The sequence below is a fragment of the Chiloscyllium plagiosum genome, chromosome 11, assembly GCF_004010195.1.
Source record: "Chiloscyllium plagiosum isolate BGI_BamShark_2017 chromosome 11, ASM401019v2, whole genome shotgun sequence".
In the NCBI taxonomy this organism is placed as follows: domain Eukaryota; kingdom Metazoa; phylum Chordata; class Chondrichthyes; order Orectolobiformes; family Hemiscylliidae; genus Chiloscyllium; species Chiloscyllium plagiosum.
The window spans coordinates 19,795,820-19,809,574 of record NC_057720.1 but is presented as its reverse complement, the minus strand read 5'-3'; the positions used below and the strand labels follow the sequence as shown (position 1 = coordinate 19,809,574).

At 41.0% G+C, this 13,755-nt stretch overlaps 1 protein-coding gene across 1 annotated transcript in view; it reads left to right on the top strand.

The window, feature by feature from the left end:
* Positions 1-13,755, top strand: part of abca4b (ATP-binding cassette, sub-family A (ABC1), member 4b) — a 150,764-nt gene that overhangs the window by 56,290 nt on the left and 80,719 nt on the right. Inside the window, exons 14-19 of the mRNA XM_043698840.1 lie at positions 676-852; positions 2,702-2,924; positions 3,828-4,049; positions 6,748-6,952; positions 9,183-9,269; positions 11,045-11,240. Coding sequence (XP_043554775.1) covers positions 676-852; positions 2,702-2,924; positions 3,828-4,049; positions 6,748-6,952; positions 9,183-9,269; positions 11,045-11,240 — 1,110 coding nt within the window. The remainder of the gene's footprint in view (positions 1-675; positions 853-2,701; positions 2,925-3,827; positions 4,050-6,747; positions 6,953-9,182; positions 9,270-11,044; positions 11,241-13,755) is intronic.

The following is a 13,755-nucleotide window of genomic DNA, read 5'->3' as shown; positions in this document are numbered from 1 at the left end:
TGTGTAGCCCTTCCTTTCTGTCCTAGCCAACTCTTGGCAGAATCTTTAGGCACCTCGAAAAGCTCTTTTTGATTCTTGGTAAATTCATGTATCCCTTTAAGAATATTTTATGATCTACCTATCCAGCAAAAGTTCATTAGTTGTCTCTCTCCTTGCTTACATTAGCTCAGCCTCTGTCACTTCTTTTCCATTAGAACAGCCTCTATAAAGGCAAGTGCATGTTGACAGTTCTGGTGATTAACCAGTGGTATAGGCCTGGACATTATGGAGCATCTTAGACATATTGTTTGGGGTGGAGAGTTGAAGGCGGTGAGGGCAAGTTCACGCACGGTTATAAGAGCTGCCACTCAGCAACTTCTCAGCAGGAAAAGCCAGTAAAACTTGTATTGAAGCGTCCAGGTCGGTCTCATCCCGCATTCCTCAAAATGAAGCTCGAGCACAATCCAAGTATAATTTGCATCCCTCTGGTCAACACTGACAGAAGGATTAATAAGAGATTGTCAATCCTTTCTCAGGAGAAAATCCACCCCTGAGAGTTGCTAGCCAATCAGATGACTGACTTCTCTATAGTCTCAGCAGTGCCACCCTGATATTGTGGCCATTGCTGGGACTACAGGCTACCCCCCCACAATTAATCCATATGTCATGTCGTTCCAATCGATGTTTATCCCTCAGGTATTGGGACCCAGGTCCACGAGCTGACCCAGTAGAGGATATGCGCTACATCTGGGGAGGTTTTGCTTATTTACAAGACATGATTGAACACGGAATTATCAGGACTCACACCAACGTTGAAGTGCCACCAGGGGTTTATGTCCAACAGATGCCGTATCCCTGCTTTGTTGATGACATGTAAGTAACATCATATTTAGTGCATTTAACGAAGCTTTCCTCATTGTTTTTGACAATTGTCATAACTTCAAAACTTTGAAAGTGATTGTTGCTACAACCCTCACCCAGTGACAGCACATTGTGGGGATCCAGGTGACATTTTCTGGCCTGAGTCTCTGCCAGGCAGCTCACCCTGGAAGATTTAAAGCAAACAATTAGCCTGTATATACTGCCCTAAATAGAGGCGGTCTGTTGTAAGTAGAGTGAAAGGCTATAGGTCCATAGCACATGTTCTGTATGACAGTTATTTTAAGTAATCAATGCTCCACCCTTCATACTGCGACTTCACAGCTTGGGCACAATCTATCTTGTTCTTATAGCTTAAAAGATTAATACTGTGATAGTGGAAGTCTAAAATTAAAAGGAAAAATGCTGGAAATATTCAGTAGATCTAGCAGCATTTGTGAAGAGAAGAACAGAGTTAACGCTTCAGGTCTGTAACCTGTACATTTTCTTGAAGAGTTGTTGATCTGTAACATTGGTGAGGATTTAAAGCAGCCCCTCCAGAGTGAGCTATATTGGTGTGTAGGCAGAAGTGGGTACTGCAGATGCTGGAAATCAGAGTCTACATTAGAGTGGGGCTGGAAAAGCACAGCAGGTCAGGCAGCATCTGATGAGCAGGAAAATTGACATTTCGGGCAAAAGCTCTTTATCATTCCTGATGAAGGGCATTTGCCCGAAACGTCAATTTTCCTGCTCCTCAGATGCTGCCTGACCTGCTGTGCTTTTCCAGCACCACTCTAATCTATATTGGTGTGTAGGCCTCTATAATACATCTCAGTTGTCTACCCCTCCACACCTCCCTCTCCTTCCTTTTGCCTTTCCATCTGATCACCCTCTGCCATACCCGCCAACCTGCTCCACTTTCCTCGCTCCCACTATCATCTTCAGAGAAAGCCTCACTGTAGCTCAAGAAGCAGCCACCAGGTGCAGCTCGGATTGGCTGACAGCTCCTAGGGCTGAGATTTCCTCCCCCAGACTCCTAAAGTCCTGGGGAATGCCCAATGCTTGATTGGGATATCCCCCCACAGAAGCAGCACAGGCTTTCCATTGGTTTCTTAAGCAGAGGGTGGATTCCTTTTTAGGAATATTAAGTCCAAAGATATGCTGGCTACGTGGATTGATCATGTTAAATTGCCTTGTAGTGTCCAGGGATGTGCAGGCTAGGTGGGTTAGCCATGGTGAATGCAGGGTTCCAGGGATAAGGTAGGGCGGTGAGTCTGGGTGGGATGTTCTTCAGAGGATTGATGCAGACTCACTAGGCCGAATGGCCTCTATCTACACTATAAGGATTTTATGATTCTATAATTGAATAACTCAGTTTTTGTCTCCACAGATATTCTCGACTTGCTTAGTATTTCCAGCATTTTCTGTTTCTGTTTTAGAATGTGTAGTGTTGTCTTTTAAAAAAATGCACAAGCCATTTAATTTGAATTTATGGTAAAGGTGCATACCGTTGTTCCATAAAAAGAAGGTAAAATGAACTAAGGTGGAATAAATCTATAAAGTTGGCTCTCACAGCCTTTCTCGTGAGGGATAATGGATTCTGAATTCAGCAAACTCTGTGAAAGCTGATAAAGAGCATCTGAGCAGCTAATTCTTGAAGTGATGAATGAGGATTTCAACAGAACAGGGCAAAGAAAAGATGGAAATGAACAATGTAGATTATCTAGGTGCTACCATTACATATTAAGTATTATTTTCTTTGATTAATATTTTTCATTATATGCCTTTTCCCTGCAATTTTTCTTGCTGCATCTGTCCACTGTCCTTCCCATCGCCTCAATGTGCCTGCTAATTCTCACCCTAGCTTCATGCTAGCACTAACCCGCTGCTTCCCAATGTTCATGGTGCTCTCCTGGATCTACTCCGTCTCCATGATTGTGAAGAGTATTGTGCTCGAGAAGGAGCTCAGGCTGAAAGAAACCCTGAAAATCATGGGAGTCAGTAATTGGGTGCATTGGGTCACATGGTTCATCGACAGCTTCACCATGATGGCAGCCAGTACTGTGCTGGCAACCATAGTGATAATGGTAAGAATTCAGATATATACACAATCTAAATACTTGGCATTCATCCTCATATGCTCAAGTGCAGTGTGAATATTGAACAGAGGTGCTGCGTGAATTAAGCTGCTGCCCTAATGAACCCTAGTTGGAGCATTTCATAGCACTGTATGGCACAGATAGGTTCAAATATTCAACCATTTCATCGGCCATTGCCTCTGATGACCTGGGCTCATTGGACATTGGTAATAAGGACTCCTTGGTAATGGAAACAATAGGTGAGAGTTGAATAAAATTATGGGCATATCTGTTATAGCTTAATAACTAAATTAGTAACTAAAAAATGGTAAATTGATCCAAATCTCTGTTTTCATAACTATTTCAGGCCACAGTATTATTAACTGCAGAGGTTGACTATCTTACAAATAAAAGTTACCAGGGCTGCTCTCTCATTAGAGAGTGACAACTGGTAGTAGTTTAACCTGAGGGTCATTACGCCTCAGGTGAGGGGAGAGATAGAGAAGGAGAGTCCTTCATAGTAACTTCAGCTGGTGCAGGAATCAAACCCACACTGTTGGTGTCACTCTGCATCACAAATCAGTCATCCAGCCAATTAAGCTAACTGACCTCTCACCTGCAGTTAGTAATATATTTTTCCTCCTCATTTTAATTAGCTCCGTTAATGTCATTAATCTCAACTTTATTTCATCATCTATCCTCTGTATGCTTATCTAAAGTGTCTGAAAATCAGGCTATGTAATGTGTGCTATTATCAGGGTACTTGGCATTAGCCACTTCTGAATATTTACTGATGGAAACACTAAAACACTATGTAAATTTTATGATCTTTATAATTACAAATTACAGGAGTTTGTATGACTCACCTATTATCCTCTATAATGTTAATTGAGCATCTTTTCTCCATGACAGAGAGGAAATGTGCTTCACTACAGCAACTCCTTCCTTCTTTTTGTGTTTCTCCTGGTGTTCACCGTGGCCACTATTATGCAGTGTTTTCTGATGAGCGTTTTCTTCTCCAAGGCCAATCTGGCAGCTGCTTGCAGTGGGATCATTTACTTCACCCTGTACCTGCCTCACATTCTCTGCTATGCTTGGCAGGACCGTATGACCAAAAACATGAAATTGGCAGCGGTAAGTTTTGACGGCTTCAAATGCTTAACCCATTGAATATTTCATTGGCCCACAAACAAAGACTTTCTAGAAATGGCCCAATTTTGGGGAGCGCAGAGATTGGACATTTTTGCAGCTCTGCAAACCCAACCTGAGTAAAACTGGTTTGACAGGTCTTTGACAGCTTATAAGTTCAAATGAGTTTAGTGCATTTCATGGCCAAATTCATCTATGCTTTTTTTTTTAACAATGTCAAAGGTACAGGGCTTTCTTAAAGGTAGTTGAATCCCCTAATAGATATCTGACCACCCCCCATCCCAAAGATGTCCCAGGTCCATCCCCTTAAGTTCAATTACCAGGGCAGTTATTTTCTAACTATCCAAATTTATCTGCAGAGTTCTGACATGCTTTTAGCCTGATACCATCCGGTCCCACAAAATAATTAAAAGTGCCACTTACAAGGAGTATTTTCTGATTTCCATCACTTCTGTCATTTTTACTATATGAAGATGTTCTCCATTGTCATAAAGATATTAGCCACAGACCATGAAACATGTACGAGAGAGAGCACAATTTTAAATCAACTGAGGAGCGATCGTTTGCATCTGGAAAACGTCCCAGAGATGCATGTCTAACCTATCCCAGCACTACCATTACTAAATAAAGTATGTAATGATTATAAGATGTTTTTACTTGCAAGTATTCTTAGCTATCCAGTGGTATTCAGAGAATCACAGACAATGATGTCGGTTGCTGCTCTCACACTGTTACCTCTGGTGTCCCCAAGGATCTATTCTTCTCTCACCGATATGCTGCCCCTTGGTGACATCCTCCTTAACAAGTCAGCTTTCTTCTGTATGATGCTAACACCCAGATTCACCTCAACACTGCCACCCATTCAGCCCCTCAAACAACTCTATTGATTAACATTCTGCATTTGACACCTGGTCATGGATGAATAGAAGTTTCCTACAGCTAAATATTGGAAAGATTAAAGCTATTGTCTTCAGTCTGCACAACTGACTCTGCTCCATAAGTTACTGACTCCAACCCTCTCCCTGGTAATTACCTGAGGCTGAACCAGATGGTTCACAATTTTAGTGATGTGGTTAATTCCATGATGAGTTTCTGAATGCGCATTCATGCTACTTTTATCCCTATTATATCACCTGACTATGCTTGTGTTGCAGCTGAATCTGCTGCTGTAACCTTTAACCATGTCTTATCCATAGACTTCAACACTTGTCTGGCCAAACTCCTATCATCTCCTTTTGAGGTTATTTAAAACTCGGAATTGCCCATGATCTGACCAACACCATGTCCTGTTATCCATTGCTCCTGTTGATCTATGTTCGTTCCTGGTCCAGCAATGCATTAATTTTAAAATTCTCATCTGTATTTTCAAATCCAGGTGAAACCTTGCCCCTTCTATCTCTCTTAACTCCTTCAATTGTACAAGGCATCCAGATCTCTGCACTCCTTCCTTTCTGGCCTTTAGCACATTTCCATTGGTAGCTATGTCTTCAGCTGCCAAACCCTTCATCTCTGGAATCCCTTCCCACAATTTCTCTCTATCTCTCTTTACATCTTTAAAAGATACTCCTTTAAGTATACCTCCTTGTGAAAGCTTTTGGTCATGTGTCCTAATGCCTCCTGTGTAAATTAGTGTCAAATGTGTGTCACTTATGGAAAGTCCTTTAGGATATTTTACTGCCTTACAATGCAATTTGTTCCTGTAACAATGAGAGTTTCCAAGGCCAAAGGATGTTCATTCAAGCCACACTCCAAAGGATAAAGCCCATGCTGACATTCTCATAGAGAGCTAACAGAGTGTTCAGTTGGAAGTGCTGTCTTTCCTGAAACATGAAACCAATATCCTTGTCCACTCTCCGCTTTACATAAAGGTGTGCATGGCATTATTTCAAAGGACTCTCTGATGTCCTGGCCAGCATTTATCCATCAACCAACCAAAGAAACCGTAGATTTGGATATTGGCACATTTATAGATGTGGGACCTTACTGTTACAACAGGAACTCCATTTCAGATGTAATTTATTGGGACATCAGAACGTCATACAAGGCTTGACATACATCCATTTTCTTCGTCACTGAGGATAGCTGCAGTTCTTGGCATTCGGATAACGTTGGTGTGAGTAGCTGAAAGTGTGCTACTTGTAGCAGCTTGTAACTTTCTTCACTGCTGGACGATCAGAAGAAAGAGCAATAGCATTTATAGGGAAGTGATGGCCTATTAAGCCAGAGACCCAGATAATGTTCTGAGGACCCAGGTTCAAATCCCATCACAGCAGATGGTAGGTATTTGAATTTAATAAAAAAGAAAACCAAATTAAGAGTCTAATGATGGCCATGAATTCATTGTCAATTGTTGGGGAAAACCCATCAGTTTCACTAATGACATTTAGGGAAGGAAATGTTTTCCTTACCTGGTCTGGCCATGTGATTCCATGTGATTCCTGACCCACAACAATATGGTTGAACCTTGGACAATTAGGGATGGGCAGTGAATGCTGCCTAGCCAGCGACATCCTCAGCCCATGAGTGAATTTTTTAAAACTTGAAAGGCATTCCGTACCGTGAAATAATTTACCAGAATAGAAAAAAACAATAAAAGCCTTCTCTCTGTCGAGTTTGTAGCATTGCTCGATGTTGATGTGAATTTTGTTGCACCCAATCATCTGGTTCCTTCTTAAAATTTCAGAGCTTGTTATCTCCAGTGGCATTTGGCTTTGGCACAGAGTACCTATCCCGTTATGAGGAGCAGGGTCGAGGACTGCAGTGGGATAATATCCGTGCCAGCCCAGTAGAAGGAGATGGGTATAATCTGCTGCTATCCATCCAGATGATGCTGCTTGATGCCTTTTTGTATGGGATTCTTGCCTGGTATCTTGATGCTGTGTTTCCAGGTATGCTGACAATGAATGAACTAGAAAAAGTATCCTTGAAAGATTTTCTTTCCTTAAGTTTTTGTTATAACAATGGTCTAGAACAAATATTACCCAATTGGCCTCACAACTTATATTTATATTGCACAAGGAACGACAGTCACTTACCAGGTCCAGAAGCTTGATTGCAATGATGGGGAATATCTATTGACTCAAATTTACTTTATTCACTTCCTTAGGGAATATATCTCCAATATTGAGCAATGTTTCTACTGGACATTCATCACTGGATTTTAATGAATATATCTGGAATTAAACAAAAGCTAGTCTAATAGGAACCATGTCTAAAGATAACTGTTGATTTATTGTAAAAACTCATCTGATATACTAAAGTCCTTTGGAGAAGGAAATCTGCCATCCTGATACAGTCTGACCTAGACATGACTCCAGAACCAGAGCATTGTGGTTGATGGACAGTCAATGCTGGCAGAGCAAGTGATACCTACACCTGATGAATGAATTTTTTAAAAATAAAAACTGAGCTGGTTTTTTTTGGGTAATAAGAGAATAAATGGGAATTGCACAAGAAATGGAGCTAACTACAAACATTGCAGAGTGGGATTGAAGGACCAAATTGTGAAACTTGAAAGAGTTCAGAAAAGATTGCCAGGGTTGGAGGATTTGAGCTATAGGGAGAGGCTGAATAGGCTGGGGCTGTTTTCCCTGGACCGTTGGAGGCTGAAGGGTGACCTTATAGAGGTTTATAAAGTCATGAAGGACATGGATAAGATAAATAGACAAGGTCTTTTCCCAGGGTGGGAGAGTCCAGAACTAGAGGACATATGTTTAGGGTGAGAGAGGAAAGATATACAAGTGACCTAAGGGGCAATTCTTTCACTCAGAGGATGGTACGTGTATGGAATGAGCTGCCAGCGGAAGTGGTGGAAGTGAGTATGATTGCAATATTTAAAAGGCATCTGGATGGGTATATGAATAGAATTGAATTGAATTGTATATATTGTCATGTTTTTAGAGGGATATGGGCCAAGTGCTGGCAAATGGGATTAGAATAGGGTAGGAGATCTGGTTGGCATGGACGAGTTGGAGCAAATGGTCTATTTCTGTATTGTACATCTCTATAACTTTATGACTAAATGTCAAGAGTGTGGTGCTGGAAAAGCACAGCAGGTCAAGCAGCATCTGAGGGGCAGGAGAGTTGACATTTCGGGCAAAAGCCCTTCATCAGTCTTTTGCCCGAAATGTCGATTCTCCTGCTCCTCGAATGCTGCCTGACCTGCTGTGCTTTTCCAGCACCACATCTAACTCTAATCTCCTGCAGTCCTCACCTTCACCCCTATGACTAAATGACCTACACCAGCTCCTAATTCTTATGTTGCTTCTTATTTTTCAAGATTCTATTTCTGATAAATTGACCCATCCACCTTTTGAAACTTTGAACTGAGAAATGATCTCTCTCAAATTGATGTCCTACCTTGCATACTACCTGGGTATTGTAAGGTGGATCCTCCACCACAGGCGTTAGTGGAAGGACAAGCTGAATAGCTTCCTCTGTGGTATGTGTTCAAGATATGGCTCCTAATAGCCAGCAGAGGAAATCTGGGTATGCCAGGTACCCAGACAGGGGAAGGTGATGACCTATTGGTATTATCGCTGCTCTGTAATCCAGAGGCCCAGGTAATGTTCTAGGCACTCTGGTTTAAATCCCACCATGGCAGATGATAGAATATGAATTCACTAAAAAATCTAGAATTAAGAGTTCAATGATGACCATGAATCCATTATCAGAAAATCCCATCTGGTTCACTAATGTCCTTTTGAGGGAAGGAAACTGCCATACTTACCTGGTATGGCCTACATGTGACTCCAGACCCACAGCAATGTGGTTGACTCAGAACTGCCCTCTGGGCAATTAGGGATGGGCAATAAATGCTGACCTTGTCCGTGACTCCCTCATCCCACCAATGAATGAAAAGAAAAGCAAGTGTAAGTCCTGATAGTAGATGTCAGACTATTTGATTTTGAAGCTTGGTCATGCCTTCAGACCATGGGCACATTCACCCATTTAGGTCACTGAGCAGTGGTCAGCAAGTATCTACACTGTTAGGAAAAATACAAATGTAATCGGGGATTGAGTGAACATCTTCCTTGTGTAATGTCAAAATCATGAATCAGAAATAGCATTCACCCCAGTAACTGTACTTTGTTATGTTGTTCTTTCCCATTTCCGTAGGCCAATACGGAATAGCATCCCCATGGTATTTTCCACTGCAGTCCTCATATTGGTTTGGTGCTGAAAAATCACAACCTACCACAGACGGTGAGTTCATTTCTAAATTAGGGAGCAGAGTGAACAAAGTCACATTTTTGACATTGTCAAGCTTCTACGCTTTACCAGTTCTGCCATACTGTAATTAAGCAGGCACAGTTTACAGGAGCATCTCAGTATACTCAGAATCGGAAACCTGTGATTATACTGCCAGCTCACTTCACTTCTGAGCTGGTGAAAGCAGACTTCAACACGTAAACACTGCCCAGCAGCGTCTGTCTGACAGTGACGAGGTAGTCAGCTTTTTCCCATGACTATTCGAGACTTAAAGAAGGTGAGGCAAACTGTCTCGATTCATGACAAATTTGGTTTGAAGCGTTGAAAGTTGTCTCACCGCTAACTACATTTATACTGCCAGCTTTAATGCCGTACATTAAGATCATCTTTCAAGTGATTCCTTTTCAGTGGCAAACTGCCAAATTCTGATGGGTGGTTATATAATAGTGCAGACATTCCACAACATTGTACTAACTGTTATCAAGGATATGCATTAACTAGTACACGAGAGAGTACGTACGTAACTAAATTAAAGTTTCTCTTGATTATAATCACATTTGAATGATCCAGCTAAGGATACAACATACAAAAAATATTACAGTATCCTACTCCCTTTATCCAGTGGTGTCTACATTGATGATGATAAATGCTTTATGTCATTGAATGATCTCCCACTCAAGGTGCCCTACCATGTATTAAAAATAGACAGGGAGAAAATTGGGAAAAACTAACACAAATTTGACAATATGATCAACATGCTCCATCTATTTAGCTTGAAATAATTGCCTGTGGATATATATTGAATGAAGAATGTTCTTTTTAAATGCTGATAAACTAGGGATAAGTTCATAGGATCCCTACAGTGTGGAAACAGGCCCTTCAGCCCCACAAGTCCACACCAAGTCTCCGAAGAGTAACCCATCCAGACTCATTCCTCTACCCTATATTTACCCTGACGAATGCACCTAACCCACATATCCCTGAACACTACGGGCAATTTAGCATGGCCAATTCACCTAATCTGCACATCTTTGGACTGTGGGAGGAAACCGAAGCATCTGGAGGAAACCCATGCAGACACGGGGAGAATGTGCAAACTCCACGCAGACAGTCACGCAAGGCTGGAATTGAACCCAGGTCCTAGGCACTGTGAAGCAGCAGTGCTAACCAATGAGCCACCCTTTGAATGTAAGCCACCTTCTCATATTCAAGGTCCAAAGTAAGCATTAATCATATTTTACTATTTTTTTTATTGATAAGACAAAAAGGAAGTCAAAGAGAGTGGAAAAGATGAGAAAGGGAAGGGAGAGAAAGCAGACATACCGAGTGAGAAAACAGAAGACAAACCAAAAGAGAAGGCAGCAGAGCAACCTGGAGAACAAGCAAGCAAACCAACAGAAGCGGCAGAGAAATCAGTGAGGCAGCCGGCAGCTGAGGACAAACCAAAGGACAACCAAAAAATATGTAAACTGAAAGAGAAAGAAATGCAAGAGAAAGAGAGGCTGGAAAAAGAGAAACAAGAAAAAGAGAGGCTGGAGAAAGAGAAACAAGAAAAGGAGAGGCTGGAGAAAGAGAAACAAGAAAAGGAGAGGCTGGAGAAGGAAAAGCAGGAGAAAGAAAAAGAGAAACAAGAAAGCGAAAAGGTCAACCCAGGTAATGTTTCAATCTTAACAGTAACATTTTCAGTTGAAATAGTTTCCCCCATTCCCAATTGTCTATCCCAAATATTGAAGCAGTTATGATGTCCGTTTCTTGTTATCTATTGGCAGTGACAGCAGCAATGGCAGGAAACCCCTTTTACGAGAAGGAGCCATCAAATCTGACTCTGGGAGTGTCGATTCAGAACCTAGTGAAGGTTTTTACAGAGGGACAGAAGCCAGCTGTGGATGGACTAAACATTAACTTCTTTGAAGGGCAGATCACTTCCTTTTTAGGTCACAATGGAGCTGGAAAGACAACAACAATGTAAGAACCAATATTCCTTTGGTACCACAACAAAATAATCATCAGCCAGAAGAACAAGTTACGTTTATAAGCTTCTTCTACATTCCTTCTCAAGTTGAAGGTCACAAGAATAACATGGATGATACCTACCTGTGAATTGAAAACAATTAACGAGCTTCTTAACATAGAATCTCGCTTTCTGGTGACCGTATACTGTAAATGGCCACTCCAAATCAGTTCCTGAAACTAAAAACAAAGGGAGGTAGGGAACATATGAAACAGAAACAAAAACAAAAACAGTTGTTGCTGGAAAAACCCAGTAGGTCTGGTAGCATCTGTGAAGAGAAGTCAAAGTTAATGTTTCGGGTCTGGTGAACAGTTCTGCAGAAGAGTCACCGAAACTAATTTCTCTTCACAGATGCTGCCAGAGCTGCTGGGTTTTTCCAGCAACTTCTGTTTTTGTCTCTGATTTACAACATCTGCTGTTCTTTCGGTTTTTATATGAAACAGAAAGGTGGATTGTGGAGTCTTTAGAATTTCTTGCCACAGAGAGCTGAGGGGGCAGAATTCTTGTGTATATTTCAGCCTGAAAGAGATTTTTGATCAGTAGGGGAATCAAGGGTCACAGGGAAAAGGGCAGGAAAATGGATGTGAAGAATGTTGGAGCAACCATGATCCTATTGAATGGGGGAGCAGGCTCAAGGGGGTGAATGGCCTACGCTTCTCTTCCTGTTTTTTTTATCATCTTCAACAGAAGAGTAAAAGAGCAAGTAAGCTGAAAAGCAAAAAGCAAAATGAAAGGAAGTTAGATTTTTGCTGTTAGAGGCGAAATATTTATCTTGTGAGTTATTAGGAGGGGTTTAATTTAATTCATTTGAACCAAATACCTCAGTTGTCACTACCCTCTGCTTAAGACTTCGTGTATATTATTTGTTAAGTAACCATTGTTATGTCAACTGTGGAAAGTCAGGCATTCAACCTCCAAGTTACACACGTGGAAGTTCACTGAACTAGATTAATAGCTGCTGTTAATCAGGCCGTAGGACAGAACCTTGGAAACACATTGTGTTGCTCTTGCTTGTCATTCTCACTCTTGTAAATCCAACAAACATCAAACACCAGCACCAATTCCAACCATTGTGAAACTGTTTACTCCTGAACCACATGTTTTCTGCCTTAGAAAACAAGAGTGGAAAATTCCCTATTTCCTTAATTCCTTACTAGCACATATGCCAGATTGGATTCTGTATCAAAAGATAACAAAGAAAGCAAACTTGAGAATGGTGAGATATGATCACAAACTGCAGATGGACCAAAATAAATGAAGTATTTCCTTTTTTCCAATAAATCTGGCTGGAAGACTATAATGAGAAAAATCCCAACAAATATGCAGAAACATACATGCTATAAATAAAGCAAAAGGAAGTTAATAAGAATTTCCATTTATATAGTGCCTCTCACAACCTCCAAACATCCCAAAGCAATTTGGAGCCAATCAAATACTAGTCGTAGTGTTTACTCAGTTGTAACATCAGAAGTGCCCAATAAAAGTGCATGATTGTTCACTGCATACGAATTATTGAATCCCTACAGTGTGAAAGTAGGCCTTTCAGCCCATCAAGTCCATACCAACTCTCCAAAGAGCATTCAACCCAGACCCATCTCATCTTTGTAACCCTGCATTTCCCATTGCCCTTCAACTGACTGTGGGATTAAACCCACACAGTGGGAATGTGCAAACTCCATGCAGACAGTTACCTGAGGCTAAAATTGAACCAGGTCTCTGGTGCTATGAGACCAGCACTAATCACAGAGCCACCATGCCATGTAAATAAAAAGCCAAAGAGATAGTGATGCAGAAAGAATCAGAGACAGGGAGACTAACAGGAAAACAGTTTGGGTAAAAATAAATGTACAAGTTTCCTTAAAATCATATTAAAGTAACTATTAAACTAATGTCCAGAAACATAGGGACAGGAGGAGGCCATAACAAAGACTCACTGCTAGTGTTAGTCGTCAGTATACTCAGGAGATAAGAAAAGAATATGATTTATAATAATGCAAACTTAACTCCTGCAGAAAGAAGCAGAAAGTGTTGCATGTTATATAGCTGACTGTGTTAACAAGTCATCCATCAGAATAAAGTCATTTGTTGTAAGAGTTAGTTTCCCTTTGATAACAAATAAATTTCATCTAAACTGTGTAACTACCTCTGTTAAGGTTTGGAGATGCCGGTGTTGGACTGAGGTGTACAAAGTTAAAAATCACACAACACCAGGTTATAGTCCAACAGGTTTAATTGGAAGCACACTAGCTTTCGGAGCGACGCTCCTTCATCTAGTGGTAGTGGAGGGTTCAATCCTAACACACAGAATTTACAGCAAAAATTTACAGTGTGATGTAACTGAAATTATACATTGAAAAATGGATTGTCTGTTAAGCCTTTCATCTGTTAGAATACAGTGATAGTTTCACTTCTTTCATGTGTAAATCACAAAACCTTTTTTTTTAAAAGTTGCATTCTCGGGTTAGCTGT